Raw genomic sequence first — 21714 nt, 5'->3', positions numbered from 1 at the left:
TTCAGTAGGAGGTCTTAAATCCCAAGGAGCTGGCTTGAATGGCTGTGGCCAGTTTACCAAGGACAGGCCTGTGCCATTTCTCCCTTCCACAGTCTTGAGCCTCCAGATCATGCCTAGGGGAAGAGCTAGGTATAAATATTCATGAGTGACAGAGATTCAGAAGGCGGGAGGTCGGGAAACCCTTTTACCATGATGGGTTTCTGGCTGTGTGCCTGGCTTTCCTCATCCTCTACCCTAATCCCTTAGAGGAAATTAACAGAGAAAGTAGTTATTAGCTTCCACTTCCAGCAGGGAAGAGGCAGGACCATGTGAAAGGCAGCATCTGGGAGAGGGGTAGGAATCACACATGGGTTGGCCCCTGGCATATCGCCTACGGATTCCTGGCCCACCTATTTTACCACGGGTGGGTGCAGTGCCCCCACACCAGTGACTGGTTCTCTGCTTGGTCTCAGGTTCCTGATTTTTCAGCTTCTTATTGTTCTAAGCTAGAATCTTGCCTGTTTCTAGTTGCCCTTACCTAGGTTTCAATTTTTTTTTGGTGGAGGGTGGGGTATGTCATCATGGGGCTTGAACTCAGGGTCTGGATGCTGAGACACAGCTCCAATACTGGTTTTCTAGTGGGTTACTTGGCGATAAGAGTCTCATGTACTTCTCGATCCTAAGATCTCAGCCTCCTGAGTAGGATTTACAGGTGTGAGCCACTGGCACCCAGTGAGTTCAACTTTTTAGTTTATACTTCTCCGTCTTCTGTGCCTGACTTACTCAACATAATGATATCCAGTCCCTTGCACATTGCTGCAAATGACATGATCTCATTCTTTTCTATTGGCAAATATTTAACTGTACATAGTGTAACAATTTTGTTCTTTTTATAGCTGAATAATTACTGTGCAGATGTACCATTTCTTCTAGGTTTTCCAATTTGTTTGTATACAATTACTCATTGCAGAAAGCACTGCGTGGAGACATTCAGAAGAATGTATGCAGTTTGGATGAATGCATGTCCAGTCATTTACAGCTATGAGGAATTCCATGTAGTTATATTTTCTAAAAACACTTTTATACCACCCAAGTATAAATCACTACAAATCTCTATTTATGGGGATTCAACTCATCTATGAGAATAAACATGCATTTTTTCATTTGTCAATTTGGGATCTCACCTTAATTTTTGGAATGAAAGAATCATGATTTAGACATACCTAGTTTTTTTTTTGTCTGCCTGTGGGGCTTGAACTCTAGGCCTGGGTGCTATCCCTGAGCTCTTCAGCTTAGGGCTATTGCTCTACCACTTAAGCCACAACGCTACTTCTGGTTTTCTGGTGGTTAATTGGAAATAAGAGTTTCACAAACTCTTTGTGCTTGGGTTAGCTTTGAACCGCAATCCTCAGATCTCAGCCCCCTGAGTAGCTAGGATTACAAGGCGTGAGCCAACACGCCCAGCCCTCTCCTGCTTCTTATCATAGAAATTATTAAACATTTATGGTTTTCAAAGCCAGAATTTATACATGGCTTGGAGAAAGTCATGTGGGAGAATTACTTGAATTACCCAAACAGCTATTAACAAAAGATATGATAGATGCTAACAATAATGACATAGTAGGTACCACTTGCTCATAAAGAAAATAAGCTCTGAAATGTTTATATTATGATGGTGCTACAAACATCTTGGGTGAAATAAAGGCTATTGTGTGGCAATTTTGTCAGATAGACATACACACAAACACATTCCCTCCAAGAAGCACTTGATTTATTCTTTCTTTGGAGAATGAATCTTTTTCTAGTTGTTCTCAGCTACAGACAATTTGCGTCAAATAAATTATGTGCTGCATATCTATTGGCAGGTCTAGTCGACACTTATGTCAAGATAAGCAACTACAGGAACTTGATACCAAAAAAAAAAGATCGGATTGACTGACACTCAACCAATTAGACCTGCATTGTCTGTACCCATCACTCCAGGTTCATTTTTCTTCATTATTAAAGTCCCTCAGGAGCTCAATACTCCTGTGACTGGTCTGAACCTTTTTTTTGCATTATATAATGTGTGTTAAACTTCCATTTAGCTGACCTCTTCCTTTCCCACTTTTATACCTTGTGAGAACCATGTGGATTTTGCCTCATTGCTCAGAGTATTTTTTTGCCTGGGGCTTGAACTCAGGGTCTGGGTACTGTCCTTGAGCTTTCTCAAGGCTAGTGCTCTACCACTTCTGGCTTTTTCTGTGTATGTGGTACCAAGGAATGGAACCCAGGGCTTCATGCATGCTAAGCAAGTACTCTGCCACTAGGCCACACTCCCAGCCCTGCCCAGAATATTGAGTCACAGGCATTACAGTTTTTGCTCATTTGTCTGGTACTGACACTTGAACACAGGGCCTTGAGAACTATCCATTAGTTTTTTTTGCTCAAGCCTAGTGCTCTACCACTTGAGCCACACATCCACATGCAGATATTATGGGTTTGATAAAAAGAAATTGCCATTCAGTTGTAAATCCCTCTCATTTCATAGCCTACTTTGTCTGAGGCCTGTCTGGCCTTCCTCACCTGGCTCAATCTTTCAACAAGGTACCAAATTTCTGTCAAATATATCAAGGTTTAGTTATTTCTGCTTGTTGGCTTTTCATTTCAGTTATTCGTTTAAACAGAGTCCTTTCTTCCCAGTGGTAGATCCATTAACCAGACTGCATAGAGGGCAGGAAAGGTTAACTTTTCCCTTCAGGACTGGGAGTCCCAAGTAGAATACAAAAGGTGAGAGCCTTTCTGAGTAGAAATGTGAAGAGACCTGCTGGGGATCACCCTTTGGAGAGAACAGCCTGAGGTTCCAGCAGGGATTTATCACTGGCCACATCTAAGCATTAGCCAAACATGAGACAGGAATTGCAGGAAATCTCAGGGCCGTTAAATACTACTGGAATGTTGTAATATAGAGGTTTTTATGTCTGCTGCCTGAGAAGTATTTTCCTTCTTTGTTTCATGGCCCCATAACCCTAAAGCACACTGCCGCCTTCCATGTTCACTTGATCATTGTGTGCTGGGAAAACCCCTCCAGTCAGCAAACTTCCATCTTTCTTCATCCTAGGAATGCAAGGCCTGTCTAGAGGCACGGTAGAATCTATGTATTAGCCTTTCAGTGAACCTCTTAGAATCGAAAAAAAATACACCTCTTGTAATAGTAGCACCCAAACAAAAATGTGTTCCGAGGAGATAATGTTCCTGGCAGAGGAAGGGGCCTAACTTTACCATCAGAGACCCGAGGGAATACAGTGACAAAGAAATGGAGGTATTACTGTAGATTGGTATTACTGTAGGTACAATAACTGATGTACCCTGGGAGAATTGGGATGCCCTTATAAGAAGGGAAGAGCCAGGAGTGGTCTAGGGGTAGAGTGCTTGCTTAGCATGCAGGAAGCCCTGGGTTCAATTCCTCAGTATCCCATACACAGAAAAAGCCAGAAATGGGCAAGGAGTGTGGCCTAGTGGTAGAGTGCTTGCCTAGCAGGCATGAAACCCTAGATTCGATTCCTAGGTACTATATACACAGAAAAAGTCAAAAGTGGGGGCCGGGAGTTTGGCCTAGTGGTAGAGTGCTTGCCTAGCATGCACGAGACCCGGATTCAATTCCTCCATACCACATATGTAGCAAAAAGCCAGAAGTGGTGCTGTGGCTCAAGTGGTAGAGTCCTAGCCTTGAGAAAAAATCCAGGGACAGTGCTCAGGCCCTGAGCCCAAGCCCAGGACTGGCCAAAAAAGAAAAAAAGAAAAGAAAAGAAAAAGTCAGAAGTGGTGCTGTGGTTCAAGTGGTACAGTGCTAGCCTTGAGAAAGCTCAAAGACAGTGCCCAAGCCCTGGTTTCAAGCCCCAGGACTGGCAAAAGGGAAAAGGAGGAAGAAGAAGAGGAAGAAGAGAAGGAGGAAGGAAGGAAGCTATCAGAGAGTCTCAATATTTTCTTTCTAAAGCTTCTATTCAAATTATGATATTGGAATAAATATAAGTTGTATTGTACATATACTTACAGTAAAAGCTATTACATTAAAGGTGATCAGAACCAATTTTTTAACCAGTGGCTAAAACAGAATCATAAATAATGTATATGCATGTATATTTCTTGAACATTTTGTTTTAATTTAATGTAAATGTACATTAGCAATCATTTAGTGCAGGGCCAAGATCATTTCTTTGTGTATTGGTCTTTCAATTAGAGTTCTGCTTCTTATTTCTTGAATAAATCATCTCTCCACTGATCATCTATTTTTAGTTCTGCTTTTAGTTCTGAGTCAAGAACTCTTTAAGATATTTGTGAAGAAATTTTAGAGTAGGAAAAAAAATGTGTATAGTCGCCTTGATACTTAATTGAAAGAGTTAAGAGAAGCTAGCCTTAATTAAGTCTAGCCAAAGCATTCAATTGAATTTTTATACGAATGACTCTCCAATCTTTCTGTTGTTGCTGTTCTTGTTCTTGTTTTTCAGCATATTTTGTTATAGTAGGTAATTAAAATAACAAATGAAATGGACATAAACAGATCTGGTGAGAAAACTGACTTCTAAAAGTAGATAATGTAGAGACATCACAGCGTAAAACCTGTTACCTATGGGTTTCTAATTTATGGGGCACTGGTGAGAATGGGGTTGAAAAAACTGTTAGGTTTGGAGAAAGACCCTAAGTTCAACTCACAGTACCTCAAAAAAAATGATGAAAAAGAATTAGAGAGAGCAGTTGGTAACCCTCTCTGAAACCCCTTGAACCAGTACCATTATTTGTATTCTTGGCTGTCATAGTTCTGAACTGTACCCATAAGCTAAAATATTATAAAATGATGGGGGGAAAAAAGCACCAGCATCTGCTACTGCATGGGGTAGAGTATGTGTGTCAATTTTTAATACCTTAAAAAAGGCTAAGGAATTAAAACCCAGTGTAAAGCATAATCTGTTCTATTTGTAAGTAGAAAGCAGAAATGTCAGCTGAGACCATATTGTGACAAATCTCTGGGAAACATGTCCTTAGCTGATGTGTGAGCTTATCCCTGCAAAGATCATATAAGAAAATGAACCTTCCCAATGCAAATGTCCTCTCGAAAAACCTTGGCAAAAGCTTTTCTAATCCGAGGTCTCAAGTCTTCCAGTAGAATTTTGCTGGATGATCTGTGCAGTTAAAGACAAGATATTTTTAAATGGCATATAATGCTATTCGGACATCTGAAAATTTAGCATGCAAATTGGAACATATTGTCTTTTTTCTCCTACTGTGTGTGTGTGTGTGTGTGTGTGTGTGTGTGATTGTGTATGTGAATGTGAATGTGTGTATTCTGTCAGGCAGATTGGATTAAGTCACTTAACTCTTCCCATAGCTCTGTCTTTTCTCACACTGAAATGTAAAAAAGTTTTTTTTTAAAAAAACTATCTTATATATTATTTTAAGCCTGTCACATTTTCTTTTTCTTTCTTTCTTTCTTTAGTTTTTTTATTTCTATTTTTTTTAGTTGTGGAGCTTGGACTCTGGGCGTGGATGCTGTCCCTGAGCTCTTCAGCTCAAGGTTACTGCCCTACTCCTTGAGCCACAGTGCCACTTCTGCTTTTCTAGTGGGTAATTGGAGGTAAGAGGTAAGAGTCTCATGGACTTTAGTGCCCAGCCTGGCTTTGAACTAAGGTCAGATCTTAGCCTCTTGAGTAGCTAGGCGTGAGCCCCTGTGCCTGGCTCCTGTCACATTTTCTTTTTTTTTTTTGCCAGTCCTGGGTTTGAGCTCAGGGCCTGAGCACTGTCCTTGGACTTTCTCAAGGCTAGAGCTCTAGCTCTTGAGCCTCAGCACCACTTCTGGCTTTTTTCTATGTATCTGGTAACAAGGAATTGAACCCGGGTCTTCGTGCATGCTAGGCAAGCATTTTAACCACTAGGCTAAACTCCTGGCCCCTCCTGTCACATTTTCTAACAGTCTTTACTCTCCTGGAAAACTATTGCACACTCACCTGGGCCGTGCCTATATAAACAACAAAAACTGAAGTTTTATCTCCAGAAGTTTGTAATATGCGTTCCATGTGTACAGGAAGCAGCCTTTCACTGTGCTCAGCCTCCGTAATATGTGAATAAGAGAGTGTTTAGAGATTCCCGTCTTTTTATGATTTGAGTTTTACGTCCATACCTCCATTCATCATTACCCATCATTCCCCACTGCCAACTCCAGTGTTTAGAAACGCTGGGTGGGAAGGTCTAGGATTAGGAGCAGGTGGAGCAGAACCCTGCAAGGTTCACTTGTAGGAAGTGGAAATTCTGGGCCTAAGCTGTCCCTGGCTTATTAGCATAAGGAGTGGTATTTGAATATGAACTAATAAGATAATTAACATGGCTGGCTTCCCAGTTCCCATCCACTTTGGGGAGAGTGCCATCTTACTTTAGACTTTATAGATATCAGAGTATCAATTGTTGGGAAAGCAAGTGTGTGTATATGTGTGTGTGTGTGTGTGTGTGTGTGTGTGAAAAAGAGAGGGAGGGAGAGAGAGAGAGAGCAAGAGCGAGAGCTCTCACATGTCATATCTTTCCTGGAGTCCTGAAAGGCTGTCATTAAACATAATTCTCTTTTCCTGCCCTGTTAGGATGAGAGACATAGCAAGGCCTCACTTCTTAATTCTCACACCCCATTAAGGTTGAAGCTAATTTGTCACACTAATGCTGAAGAATGTTATTCTTCAAAGCCGAATTAAAAAAGCGAATGGATAAAGAACAAAACCAATAAGCCAGCAGCCCTGACATTTAATTTTCTTGGAAGCCTTTCCCTTCCAACCAAGCAAGTCTGCACACTCCACATTTTCAAAATGAAAAGCGGTGTTGTTGCAGGTTAATCTGCTCCTATAAATGCTGACTGGATAATGTGAAAGACACTGGGTATTGTGGCCATTCCTCGCCTTTCCCTGTCCTCTTTTGAAATGACATTTGTGGGTTCCAGTGTGTGTGTGTGTGTGTGTGTATGCATGTATCAGCACTAGGGCTTAAACTCAGGGACTGGGCACTTGACCACAACTCCACTTCCAGCTTTTTGATGATTCATTGGTGATAAGAATCTCAGTGACTTTCCTGCCAGGCTGGTTTTGAACTGCCATCCTCCTATCTCAGCTTTCTGAGTAACAAGGATTCCAGGTTCCTAGCTGAATCACCTTTTTTTTTTGCCAGTTGTGGGGCTTGAACTCAGGGTTCAACGTGCTTTGGCCTGGAATCTTAAGATTCTGATTGCAATGACGTATTGCTTTTTTATTGATTGTAACCCTGCCAGCTAAGGCCAGCACTGTCAGAGAAATCCCATCTCCATGGCAACAGAGATCTCAACTTTTAACTGGACAGCACATGTAAAGGAACAACATTGTTTTCTTACTAGTCTTAGGGATGGCAGTTTTATGAATGTGGGACCAAGCTTTGATGGTAGGGTTTTGTAAAGAGCATTTGAGCCACAGGGCTTATATCTAGGGTGAAAGCCTTTGGGACTTTTAATATGCCATCCCTGATTTTATTTACATCAGGGCAAGAGGCAGCACTTAGGTCATACAAGTTATCACTTTTCTACCAAGAATGTGACCTTATTTTCATTCCAAAGGTATCTCAAGAGTAGAAGGATAAAAAATTTCATTTGTTCGGCTTCTCTGAATATTGCCAGACTCTCAGAAAAGTAGGTAGGAAGGAGGAGCTAATTAAAATAATGTCTATTCGATGTCACTGCCTTCTTTTCTTGCTAAGTCAGTAACCTCCTTCTGTCTCTTAAAGATGGGAAATGGGGGTGGGGGAGTCACCTGATCACCCTGTGACCTGTGGGGAAATCATTTGCCATCTCTGTTTTAAAACCAAAACAAAAAAGTGATCATCGATCCTCATGGCTTCATTAGCGACACAGAGCAGCAATGCACATGAGAGGAGACCAGACACTGGCTGGGCACATTGCATGCTGGGGTGGTACTGATATTACTCAAGACAGGAGGGTTTTCTTCCTGGCTCTGGTGACTTAAAGAGTCACAGACCATGCTGGTGATTCCTAGAGACCGTCACTTGCTATGAAGATCTACACTAAGATTTTAGTGCTTGGTATTTGCTATATTATAACTCTGTTGAAATTATTGGAGGGGATGGGTATCACTTAAATAATAGTTATTTATAAAGAAAAAAACAATACATCCAAAGAGTGTTAGTCTGGTTCATTTCTATTCTTTTTATTTATTTATTTTTTGGTCAGTGATCGGGCTTGAACTCAGGGCCTGGGCACTGTCCATAAGCTATTTTGCTCAAGGCTAGCACTCTACCGTTTGAGCCCACAGCTCCACTTCTGGTTTTCTGGTAGTTAATTGGAGATAAAAGTCTCATGAATTTTCCTGCCTGGGCTGGAAGTTTCTGTGTATTTGGTACTGAGGAATTGAACCCAGGGCTTCATGCATGCTAGGCAAGCATTCTACCACTAGGCCATGCTCCCAGACCCAACAAACACTCTTCTTTTTGATTTTCTTTAGTTGTCCAAAGGAGGTTGCAGTTCAAAGATCACCTTATGAATAGAATGTGTTTTGATCCTTTCCATCATTGTCTCACATCTATACCATCCCCACCTGTCTCCTCAAAGTCTCCTGGTTCAGTTTTTACATATACATTTTGAGTATCATGATAATATCTGCTCACCTTCCCTCTTTTTATTCATCTGTCCCCCTCCTTTTAATTCCCATCCCTCTCAGTCAAAACATGTTTCAGCCTTATGGCTTCCGAGTGGTTGAACTGCCTGGTTCAAATGGATTACACCGAGAAATGGTTGTGTTACAAAACCTTTATGAGGGGTGGTAAAGTCAGAAATCAAAACCCTGCTATCTTACAGAGTCTCAATAACTAGATGTTTAACTTCATCAGTTTGCTCTCCCACTATCCAGTGTCTTTGTGTACTGAGCAAACTTCCAGCTATTTCTGTATGAAATAGAAAAGGCTTTCAAAAGGCTCTGTCTGTATCTGGTGAGGTAGGCTGACATATGCTGTTAACAGTCAACCACCCAGAAGCAGGAAATGATGGTCTCTGAGCGTGTCTTCCATGCACACTGCATGCCAACAAGAATGGACACAGCTAGCTCATGCCTGTAATCCTAGCTCCATAGGAGGCTGAGATCTGAGGATCAAGGTTCAAAGCCAGCCCAGGCACAAAAGGACCTGAGACTCTTATCTCCAATTAACCTCTGGAAAACCGGAAATGGGAATTGGCTCAAGGGTAGGGTGCTAGTTCAAGACCCTTAACCCACAAAAAAAAGAATGGACACAGCTTGGCCTGATGTCATCGTACCCACACCTAGGTCGGTGATGTCTGGAGCTCTGCCAATTCTGTAATACAGGAGAGGAAAGTTCCCTTCTGTTCACAGGTACACTGGGCTATTAAAATTTCCTTCCCAGCTTTCTGCTCCCAGCAAGATCAAGACTCATACCCTTGTCACTGCCCAGTGGGGAGCCATTGAAAAAGTCAAATGTGATTTGGGGCAGGGATCAGGAATGGGGGAGATGGGAAGAAGCAAAGCAGCAGGAGTCTATTACGACTGCCTAGTGTTGGACTCAGGCCCTGCTGTGAGTGAACTGATGGGCAGAATCCTGAAGCTGCCACTACTATGTAAAACCAGGTCATTGATGTGGCCAGCCTGCTTACCATGCTGTGGTAACATACCAGAACAGCTCAAGCTCTCACTGTCAGTATTCCCAGCCAGATAAATTTTCCCAGCCTCTCCTGTTCTGCACTCCCTCCACCCCCACCCCTACATACCACCATCTTCCACTTGCTAGCTGGCTATTTTGTTGTGGTCTATGTGTGCATGACCCCTGGCCCAGGCTGCACAAGCTCTGACAGACTATTGCTCATGCAGAAGAAGAGTAGGAGACTGTGGTAGCTTTTGAACAGTTGCTCTTGCAGCCACAAATGAAAGGGTGTGTGTGTGTGTGTGTGTGTGTGTGTGTGTGTGTGTGTGTGTGTGTGTGTGTGTGTGTGTACTGGTGTACTGGGGCTTGAACTCAGGGCCTCACATTCTCTGTTGGCTTTTTCATGTAAAGTGGCACTCTCCCACTTGAGCCATACCTCCATTTCCAGCTTTATTATTATTGTTTGTCATTGTTGTTGAACATTCCATTTCCGGCCTTTTCTGGTTAGCTGGAGATAAGAATCTCTCATAGGCTCTTCTGCTTGGCTGGCTTTGAACCTCAGTCCTCAGATCTCAGCTTCCTGAGTAGTTAGGATTAGATGTATGAGCCATCAGTACCTATCATGAAGGAATTTATTAGGAGCCTGTGTGGTGATTGGTAGAGTATGGGTGTTTAGTAGGTTTGACTTTTGAGACTGAGTTTTAGGAAGTTCTACATATGCTTTCATCCAGAAGAGACTACATAGTTTACCAAAAGGATCGTGAGGTTTACTAAAAGATAGTCAAAGTCTTGATTTGGGATCAATGGCTCTGACATCTGCTAGCTTCATTACCTTAACTAACCTAAATTTTCTGAGCCTTCACACACACACACACACACACACACACACACACACACACACACACACACACACACACACACGGGCCATTAATACCTATTTACCTATTTTATGAGGGTTATTTGAAGCCAGCAATAAAACAACCCCATTTAACATGTTGCTGAACACACAGTCATTGCCCAATAAAGGCAAATTTCCTTTGCTTTTATCTACTCTTGCAATGTGGTGCCCTGATGAATGGAGGGCTCTGAGCCACACTTCCTGTCTGCTTTGCATATTACCAGTCAACTGGCAATGGGCATTTTTCTCACATCATTAAGCATTTAGATAAAAATGAGTTCATTATTATTAAAGTGTAATATAAACATGAGCTAGCATCAATTATTGATAAAATATTTGATTATCAAGTTTAATAAAACACAAGTGCTTAGGAATTGTGGGATGATTAATTCTTCAAACCAACCTCTCTTTCCCTGTGAGTTGATTGTAAGTGAAAGCTAGTTAAAAAGTATGAAGCATTGGGTTCACATCCCAGTGTCAATAAAAACCCAAAACAAGCCAGGCACTGGTGGCTCATGCCTATAATCCTAGCTACTCCCTTTTAGTCTTTAGTGCCTTACTCATTTAGACAGTCATATAAAGTAAGAAGTAGAGAGAGAGAGAGAGAGAGAGAGAGAGAGAGAGAGAGAGAGAGAGAGAGAGAGAGAGAGAGAGAGAGATTAGAAATTGGGTAACAAATCACCAAGAGCTCATGTTACTTAAGACAAGAATTGCATGAAAGGCAGAGATCTAAATATTTAAGAAACACTGACTCACTCCTTTTCTATTTTGAACAGAACATGCAAATGCAGTTGCATTTATCATCGCACTCCCTCCCTCTCATAAAAGTGCCATTTTTCAGGAAAGGGGAGGAATGATTTCACCTCTCTGTGTCTCTGGTTTTCTCTGGGATTGAGTCAAGGATCTCTGGTTATCTATTTATCCACTAACCTGCACAGCCTATTCCTGGGGGCTCTTCCCACCCTCCTTCAAGGAGTCAGGTTTCTTTGATCTGAGATAGGGGTGCCACTGAGGCATTGATATGTTCCTCCCATTTTTTTTCTGGTACTAGGGCTTGAACTCAGGGCCTCACTTGCTGAGCTTTTTTCCCCTCAAAAGTAGGTGCTTTCCCACTTGAGTTATACCTCCACTTCCAGTTTTTTGGTGGTTAATTGGAAATAATATTCTCACAGAGATGGGCACTGGTGGCTCACACCTGTAATCCTATCTACTCAGGAGGCTGAGATCTGAGGATGAAGGCTCAAAACCAGCATAGGCAGGAAAGTCTCTAATGAACCACCAGAAAAATCAGAGGTAGCACTGTGGCTCAAAGTGGTAGAGTGCTAGTCGTGAACAAAAAAGCTCAGGGACAGCTTCCAGGACCTGAGTTCAAATACTACAACCAACAACAAAGTGCCACAGACTTTTCCGTTCAGGCTGGCTTTGGATTACAGTCCTCAAATCTCTTACAGGCATGAGCTACAGTACCCACCTCCTCCCTGTGTTCTGAATGTTCAATTAGAACATCTAGCTAAGGGTTTTGGTTTCTAAACTTGGCTATTCTTTTTTTTTTTTTTTGCCAGTCCTGGACTTAAGCTCAGGGCATGAACATTGTCCTTGGGCTTTCTCAAAGTCAGAGCTCTACCACTTGAGCCACAGCACCACTTCTGGCTTTTTTCTATGTATGTGGGACTGAGGAATTGAACCTGGGTCTTCGTGCATGCTAGGCAAGCACTCTACCACTAGGCCAAACTCCTGGTCCCACTTGGCTATTCTTAAGGACAATTGTGAGAGCTTTTTTTATTTTATTTTATTTTTTGTAGGTCATGGGGCTTGAACTCTGGGCCTGGGCATTGTTTCCTGAGCTCTTCAGCTCAAGACTACCATCCTACCCCTTGAGCCACAGCCCCACTTCTGGTGGTTAATTAGAGATGAATCCCAGGGACTTTAGTGCCTGGGCTGGCTTTGAACTGTGATCCTTAGATCTTAGCCTCCTGAGTAGCTAGGATTATAGACATGAGCCACTCCACCTGGAATCTTAGGAGCTTTTAAAAATCAGTGCAGCCCCTAAACTAGGAATTCAAATTCCTGAGGGAATCTATTTTGAAGCCAGACCGACAATCAACGAGGTTGAGGGTTTAGCAATCTGTACTCTTGAATATGTCTCCTAGCCTTTCCAGTCACCCAAGGAAGGTAGATTTGTCAACACAATCAGTTAAAGCTATTTAAAGACTTCCGAGATGAGGCTGAATGTATGACTCCTGCACCCCAACAGGCCATCTAAATGACACTTATAAGAGATGCTTGAAATGACCTTGAACTTGACCTTCTTGAGATGAAGCTCTAACCAGTGCTTCCTCCACTCCTCAAATAAAAGCCTGGATCTGTTTTATAGTGGCCCACCCCACTTTCTCCAGCCTTTTCCCCCATATCATGATCATTTTTATTCCACTACTATCTATTCAATAGACCGCTTCTGCAGAGCCACTTGAGATAAATTATGTATTTTGGGAGATGAAACCAGAAACACAGATTAAAACTACCCTTATGCTATCTTGAGAATTAAAGAGTTCCTTTATATGGTTTCAAGGGGGGAATGAGAAGAGCTAAGGAAAGGCAATAGAGAAAGGAGAGTGCTTAAAGTTAAAGGTTGAAATTCAATTGGTGGATGACTAATAATACTGTGAACAATCTTGCACACTGAAAACATACTATCTCTGCAATATATATTTCAGGAGTTTAGATGCTCTTTCCATTTGGAAAACATTCTGGTAAGTTTTACATATTTTATAGGCCTCACTTCCATTTCTGATATAAAAACATCCATATATCTTTCAGAACCAATGCTTACTGCCCACAGGAAATACACATATATATTTTTAAGTCCCCAAATTCAATTTCGGAAACCATTTCTCAGGCACTGCAAAAGGAGAGAAAAAAATGAATGACTTTGCTATGGATAAGAAGTAATCTTTTCCATAAGCACAGCAGTCAAAATGATAGAACCTACTCTTTTAGTATTTGGCATCTCTACAATATCATTTAATTCCCTGACCTCAATAGTCAGAGTCTTTAACACCAAAACCATAAAAGAGGAAATGTGATATGTATTCCTCACTTCCCCACAAGCACCTCCCTGTCTCCTCAAAGGAGATGAATGGTCCTAATACATTTTAATGCTGGGAGAGAGAAAGAGAGAGAGAGAGAGAGGCCTGTGTTATTCTAAGGAACGGCCAAGAACTGGCACTGTGGACAGCGGAGTTCCCTCTCCTCTGCAAATAAGGAGGGACCACGGCTGCCTAGCCCTGGAGAAACACAGGGCAACTGCTTTCAGCAGAATTCTCTCTAAATGGTTCTCTTTCTTGGGCTTTTTTTCTTAGCAGGACATAAAGGCTTTTAGAGCTTAGCAGCGGTGCCTCTGACAACCTTCTTGCTGTTCTTCAGCTTTTTAGAGAAGGAAGATAAAGGACATGAGGCAGAGGGGCTCTATTGAAGGTGTTCTCACCCCTTTAAAATATAGAGAAAGGTTTGGGGTGGCTGGAGGATGCTGGGATGCAGGGCAGCTTCTGTGCTTCCTCTTCAGTGCTTTTGTTCATATACATTCTTTTCTTCAGCTGGCTACAGAAGAGCTCATCTGCCTTTTGCTTTAGGAAAGCCAAGATCAAAGCTGGGTGTTGGTGGCTCATGCCTGTAATCCTACCTACTTCGGAGGCTGAGATCTGAGGACTGCTGTTTTGAAGCCAGACTAAGCAGGAAAAGTCTGTGAGATGCTTATCTCCAATAAATGCCTCAGAAAAAAAACTAAAAGTGGTGCTGACTCAAGTGGTAGGATACTAACTTTAAGTACAGAGTGGCTCAGGGGCAGTCACCCTTTCCACTATTCCCCACCCCTTTTAATAGGGAGATCAAGGGTGGGGCCTCTGAGAAAGGGCGGTAAAATTTTCCTGTGTTTCATTCTAATATCTTGAGCAGCAGTTGTAATGTAGACTTCACTGCCATGTCAAATGTAGCATGACTTTGTTTCTCACTTATGTACATTGAGTATTATACATGTGCCCCCCATTTCTTTTTCCATTTATCACTCATTTGCCTCCCCCTCCCCCACCGTTCAGGCTGTGTTTCAGCATCCTATTTATTTTGTTCAACCCTCCAGTGATTGTTCAAAGGATTTCCTCCATGGAGGCTGTTTCACTCTTGTATCTACTGTACTTTAGTCAACTTGATTAGTTGTATCTGCATGTGCGTCTCTGTGTGTTTATGTGGGAGGTTGTGTTTTATGTCTAGGATCTACATAAGGAGAGAAAATGTGTGCCCTTTTTGTCTTTCTGGGCCTGGCTTATTTTTCACTCAGTATGATATTTCCCGGATCCATTCATTTCCTTGCAAATGACATAATTTCATTCTTTCTGGTAACTTACTTTAAATAGCTATTAAAAACAAAGGAGTAAAATAATAGTAACAACTCAGAAACTTAATTCTGATAGCAGGGGGAGAAAAGTACAGTATGCAAAATGACAAACCCATTAAAGAGCATATTTTAAAGCATGGACAGATACACCTAAAGTCTGAGCCATCGATGCCCATATCACAATGATAATATATAATTGGTAATTTTTCATTTACTCTTTTTTTTTGCAGATATTAGGGCTAAAACTCAGGGTGTGGCATACTTACTCATGGCTGGAACTCTACCACTTCAGCCACGCCTTCTGTCCTCATTTACTCTTATCTATATTTTCTTCTAAACATATGACCCAAACATTTCATAACAAAAGTATTCTTTGTAACAAGAAAATTACTTTAATGCAATTCCAAGTGTGATTGTGCTTTCTGATTCTTGTTTTTTTTATTGTAAATGAGCAAGAATGAGGTTAGAAAAGAAACTGCTCAAGACTAGAGACTGCAAAGATTCATGGAAAGTCCTCAAAGTTCCAAAACCAGAGTTTTACCCTCCAGCTGCTTATGTGAATTTTCTTCAGGAGAGGGTATGGTTTCAATATTGAATCAATTGAGTGTGACAATTTTATAACAAGAGGACATTGTAAATTAAAATGTTTATGGTATATCAAACCCAAGATTTTTCAACTTCAAATTTAGGTATTTTAAAACCAGGACTATATAGATTGAAGCTCTTTCTGATTATTCATTTTAAGTATGCCCCCCTGGATGTAACAATTCCTTCTCCCGTTTTCCTAGACAGAATCATGAATAGACTGGAGGCTAAGCAGGACCAGATGATACCATGAAGAGAAGTTTACAGGCCCTCTATTGCCAACTGTTAAGTAAGTCCATACCACATTTCTTTTTTTCTTGTGGACCTATGCTCTTGCCACTAATGTGCCAGAAACTTACACACCTTCTAATAGGGAGACCAAGGGTGGAGTCTATGAGAAAGGGCAGTGGAAATTTCCTCTGCTTCATCCAGATACACCATCAACCAAGGAGTCATTCTACTGTCTTGAGCAGCAGTTTTAATGCAGACTCCACTGTAATAATGCCAACATGACATGTTTGTTAAGCATCATTGGTTCAAAAATGTGTACCAAAAGCACCGTTGCAGGGTTTGTAGTAAAGTGAAAAGTCTTTCAATATAGTCTTCTGTAGGTTCTTCATGGGGAAAAAAGACATTCACTGTGTCTTCTGAATTATGCCACATAGAATCAGTTATCCTTTGGTAATTATAAAGCCTTTGGCATGGAATGTTTTTTACATATATATATATATATGTGTGTGTGTGTGTGTGTGTGTGTACATGTATACACATACATATATGTGTGTATGAATATGGATATATACACATATATATATTGATGTATGATGAGGATAGATAGATAGATAGATAGATAGATAGATGTGTAATGAATTTTGTCCCATAGAATTAGTTATCCTTTGGTGACTGTAAAGCCTTTGACTCAGAATGTTTATATGTATCTAGATAGATAGATAGATAATTTTCAAATGATTAAAAAAATGAGATTTCTTGAGGCTGGGAGTTTGGCCTAGTGGTAGAGTGCTTGCCTAGCATGCACAAAGACCTGGGTTCAATTCCTTGGAACCACATATACAGAAAAAAGCCGGAAGTGGTGCTATGGCTCAAGTGGTAGAGCACTAGCCTTGAGAAAACCCAAGGACAGTGCTCAAGCCCAGAGCTCAAGCTGCTGAGTGGCAAAAAGAAAAAAAAAAGAGAGAGAGAGAAAGAGAGATTTTGTAGGTTTAGGGTGGAACCAGAAGTGTAACTTTCTAGATATTACATATGTTTGGGGATCATATCACAAAGCTCGTGTTGTATTAGTGACTATACACGCCTTTGGTATGGGACTGCTGCTGAGTGATGGGACAAAAACCAGTAGCAGTTGAGTATTGATGCTTTGACTGACCCACTCGGAATAGCAGACATTGCCGACTTCAGGGAAAGGCACCAAGCTGGAAAGCCTGGAGTTCCTTCTGTTTGTCCAGTTTCTTGCTGAGGCAAAAGAGATTGAAATACAAATCACCAGCCAGTCAGCCCTTACTACTTCAATAATTCAGGTTATATTATTGAATCCCCAGGGCCCAGCACTTTATCTACAGACAATATTCTGGCTGAGTGTTTTAATTGATTCATTTCTTTTGCTGAATTCTAATCCCTAAAACACAGATCATGTCAGGCTATTTCAGCCTGTGGCCAGTGGCCAAGAGTTATGGGGACCCTCTTGTATCCTTTTTCCATGTGTCCTAAAGGACTGTAGGTTGGTTGCCTTTTTTAAAAATTGATAAGCTTGTTTGCTGGAGAAAAGGCTTTATAAACTGAAGAAGCAATGTCATCAAGGAATAACTAACTCTACCTTGATGGGAGAGGAGACATTTAAAGGATAAATGAGATTTCATACACACACATGCGTGGGTGCAGGTACACACACCTCAAAAAGGAGAAGATAGCCATTGGGTCATTTCTGCACCAAGATTTTTGTTGAGTTTACCTAAGCTGACTGTCCTAAAGTTGGTAAAAAAAATGTATATATATTATATATGTGTGTATATTTTCATGCTGGGTGTGGTGGCCCATGCCTGTAATCCTAGCTACTCAAAAGGCTGAGATCTGAGGATCACGGTTCAAAGCCAGTCCAGGCACTAAAAGAACATGAGATTCTTATCTCCAATTAATCACTAGAAAATGGAAGGCGAGGCTATGGCTCAAGGGGTAGGGTGGTAGCCTTGAGCTGAAGAGCTCAGGGACAACGCCCAGGCCCAGAGTTCAAGCCCCATGATCAGAGGGAAAAAAATATTTTAAGGTCATACCTTATTTGAAAGACATTGCATAATTATTCTAACATTCAGAAACAGATCTTGTATTTTAACAAGGTTCATCTTCCTAAGTGGAATAATTATGAATACAAACAGGGTTTTAAACATCACTTAGATAGCCAGAGAAATGGCCTGTCTCAACACTTTGTTATTTGTCAGAGCCTTCCAGGATGTACACCTGGACAGGTTAGGTAGGTCTTTGTTGGTTAGGTGGTATGCAGTGGCACTCACTAAGCACGTCTGATTACTGGCCTGTATGAACACACACAGTAGCTTGTATACATCACTGGTCCATTTTTTACTTTTGCCTGTGCAAACACTGTACACAAGCAAAATGTTTTTGCAGTGTCTAAAACTGACTTGAGAGCTAAGAAGCAATACAACTTGCTGTGTGCTTTTTTTTCATGGATTTCAGCCAACAAGTATATTAAATATGGGAGGTTGGGGCAGGGAAGAAAGCTGAGTTTGAGACAACCATAGAGATTCTGCAGTTAGGTATGCAGAGCGGCATCCTTTTCACAAGGAGTTGAAAGGAGATTCATCTTCCTTAATGGAATTCTTTGTCTGCTGTGCCTCTTTCCCTTACTATGTGCAACTTGCCAGGTGGCAAACTCCTCCATGTAGTGTAGCAGCTGAGGCCTTAGATTCTGGAGCCGGACAGCCTGGGTTTAAATCTTGGCCTTACCAGACTATTTCCCCACCAAGCATACCAAGTTGAGCTGGTGTGTTCTCTGTCTCCCACCCTCTAAGCAAATTCCACACTTCAGAAACTACTGAGGACTCTTTTGCTCTTGAGGAAATGAAGAACATGGTCCATTAACAGTGAAGACTGGTTCACTGGCCTGTGGGTAATGGTAATGACACATGCTCAGGGTCATCCATTAGCATTACAGAAATAGGAAGCATCCATTTCCCACACACTGCAATTTGCCACATTAGACTGAATTCATCTCCCTGGGTTTGATCAGGCTTCATGTATCCCCTTGTCTAGAGCCCACCTCTGATTACATCAGCTTGTGAGGTCAGGGAGCCTTGAGAGTCACTGACTACATGGGTCTAAATGCTTCTAAGCTTACCTGTGCAATGCAGTCACTGGAGGGCATTGTTGAATCCACCCCAGCATTTCTGAGTCACTGCATCTGGAATTAAGCCAGGAATTTACATTTCTAAGTTTCCAGTGCTGTGGAAGCTTTTGGTCCCTTGACCAATGCAGGACTAGGCTGGACCAGAAGATGCTCTCAGCCTCCCTAAACTATCAACATCATATGGTAGAGAAGTAGATCCTGGAAGAAAACCAGGATCTGGGGCTGGATATAGTGATGCACACCTAGAATGACAGCTCTGCAGAAGGTGTGGGGAGCTCTCCTCCAAGGCCAACCCTGAGCAAAAAAGCACGAGACCTCATTTGAAAAACAACCAAATAAAAAAAAAAAAAGGATGAGAGTGTTGTTCACGTGGTACAGAATTTGAGGTCCTAAGTTCAAATCCTATTACTGCCCAAACGAACAAACAGAAAACCCGTGATCTGTGAAGACAGGAAGCTGAGAAGGTACTAGGGAATTGACAGCAGAGTCACAAATGTGGTGGGCTTAGGAACTTGCAGTTGCTTCAGGATGTTCTGCAAGTTCCTTTATATTTTTTTTTCTCATGAGAAGGGCACACAGGAGTGGGCTGGCTGGGGTTCTAACACAAAGGCAAAAAAAGAGATGAGTAACTCTTTACTGGGACTATATAGCTGCCAGCCTAGTTTAGAACTGGATTTTCTAAAACTATTTGTTCCTCAGTTCTTGCTGGTTGGCTTTTTGTGCAAATCAACTTTTCAAGGCTGGATTATTTTGTTCTTCTCTATGTTGAAATAGCGCTCTCTAGAGAGAGCAGGGCTCTGGGGTTCTGAACACATCAGTAAGACATCTTCTTGTCATTGGTACTGGTGACAACTGGAGAGTGAAATGTTTTAGCTGGGTGCTGGTGCCTTACATCTGTAATCTTAGCTATTTAGGAGGCTGAGAATTAATGGTTCAAAGACAGCCTAGGCAAGTCCATGAGATTCTTTTTTTTTTTTTTTTTTTTTTTGCCAGTCCTGCGCTTGGGCTCAGGGCCTGAGCACTGTCCTTGGACTTTCTCAAGGCTTAGCACTCTACCACTTGGGCCTCAGCACCACTTCCAGCTTTTTTTTTTTTTTCAATGTATGTGGTACCGAGGAATCGAACCTGGGTCTTTGTGCATGCTAGGCAAGCACTCTACCACTAGGTCAAACTCCCGACCCCGTCCATGAGACTCTTATCTCCAATTAACCACCAAAAAAAAACTGGAAGTGGAGCTGTGACTCAAAGTGGAAGAGCATTAGTCCTGAGTGAAAAAGCCTGAGTTCAAGCCCCATGACCAAAGAAGAAGAGGAGGAAGAAGGAGGAGGAGGAGGAAGAGGAAGAGGAGGAAGAGGAGGAGGAGGAGGAGAAGGAGGAAGAGGAGGAGGTCTCAATCACAAGCTTCAGGGTTACACTGTTGTACACATACCAACCCACTGCCTATGCTGGGGTGTTGTTGAACACTGTGGAGTTGTTATGTGTCAATCAAGCACATGGCATAGTGCATAGTGTCTGGTGAACCTGAGCAGGTGCTCAGAAGGTGGTAGTCATGGATCGAGGGTAGCCAGGAGGTGAGGAAGGAGAATCAGTCAGGCAGGTTGTGTTGATATGATTCTCATGCCTCGAACCTAGTGCAGAGCATCTTTCCAGCCAGTAATGCAGTTCTGGGTGGGAGGATGCAAGTCTGCAAACCACTGCCCTGTGATCATGAGCCTTGTTTAACCCTGAGCATAAGGGCTTTAGCAATTCCCTTAGATGTTCTCTGAAAGCCACATGCATCTCCCCACAGGCCTCAAAGCCCTGGCTCCATGCTTACAGTTGTAGGGGTCCCCTAATTCTATGCTGGCTCAGAAGAGAGCCCTCCATCCCCTCCCTGGCCCTTTAAGATACACACATGAAAAAAAAACTGCAGTAGATTCCTTCAAATTGCCTTACTGGGGATGCTCACTTTCCCCCAAAAGGCAGAAAATTGAGTCTCCAGGATTCCCCTGAATAATGGACCAGTCCTATGCCCCAGGCACCTGGAAGGTCATAACCTCAGCATCCCAGCAGGCGCAGGAGATGTATGGAGGGGAAACTGAGCCACTTCAGCCGAGTGACAGTTAGTAAGATCACAGCTGCTGGCTTGGAAGTCATTACCAGGAGGCCGCACAGCCCTCCAAGCTGAGGGGGTGTCATCTTGAAAGGAAGCCAGAGTGGCGGGGCAGCTCTCTTGCCTCAGCACACACAGCCACATCTAAGCAACTCTCACCATGACAACAGAGAATTCCTGCAGAAGGAAACAGAGGCTCAGATAGATAGTCACAGTTTGTTTGTTATTTTGACCTGTTATACATGTAAAAGAATTAAGCTTTAAAAAAAACAATAAAAAACCGTGATATCCTACTTCAGTGGCCTAATTAGAGAAATACCATGGAGAATTCCCATATTTTACCCTAAAATGGACCTGGTACTGTCTTGATTATCTTTTGGCCAAGTGTCAGAGAATGGATGTCTACCTAGAAACAAATCTGATTTCTGAGAGTAGCATACTGCTATTATCCCAGATGTTTGGAATAATCACAGTTCAAAGCTAGTTGGTAAGGGGGGTGGGGGAAGGGGAAAGGGAAGCAAGATTCCATCTCAATAAGTAAATGAGGTGCGGTGGTATGGGTCTAATCCTGGCCGTGTATGAAATGAAGATAGAAAGATCTAAGGGCTAGAGTACAGTTCAAGTGATAGAATATCTCCCTAACAAAAATAAAGTTCAAAAGTAAAGTAATAGTAGAGGCAAAAGAGGAGGAGGAAAAGGTGGAGACGGAGGAGGTGGTGGTGGTGGTAGTGGAGGAGGAGGAGAAGGAGGAG

At 42.1% G+C, this 21714-nt stretch overlaps 1 protein-coding gene across 4 annotated transcripts in view; it reads left to right on the top strand.

Annotated features, from left to right (window-relative positions):
• Positions 1-21714, top strand: part of Tmem108 (transmembrane protein 108) — a 98922-nt gene that overhangs the window by 44684 nt on the left and 32524 nt on the right. For 2 of the 4 annotated variants that reach the window (XM_090323298.1, XM_090323295.1), the window contains exon 3: positions 15698-15783. The exons of 1 other annotated variant lie outside the window; for it this stretch is intronic. In XM_090323298.1, the coding sequence (XP_090179424.1) occupies positions 15744-15783 (40 nt within the window). In that variant the 5' untranslated portion in view covers positions 15698-15743. The remainder of the gene's footprint in view (positions 1-15697; positions 15784-21714) is intronic. One more of the 4 variants, XM_090323296.1, reaches the window with a different exon arrangement.

This window comes from Megascapheus bottae, chromosome 32 (assembly GCF_031878675.1).
Source record: "Megascapheus bottae isolate mThoBot1 chromosome 32, mThoBot2.hap1, whole genome shotgun sequence".
Taxonomy (NCBI): domain Eukaryota; kingdom Metazoa; phylum Chordata; class Mammalia; order Rodentia; family Geomyidae; genus Megascapheus; species Megascapheus bottae.
This window is presented reverse-complemented; position numbering and strand designations above follow the sequence as displayed.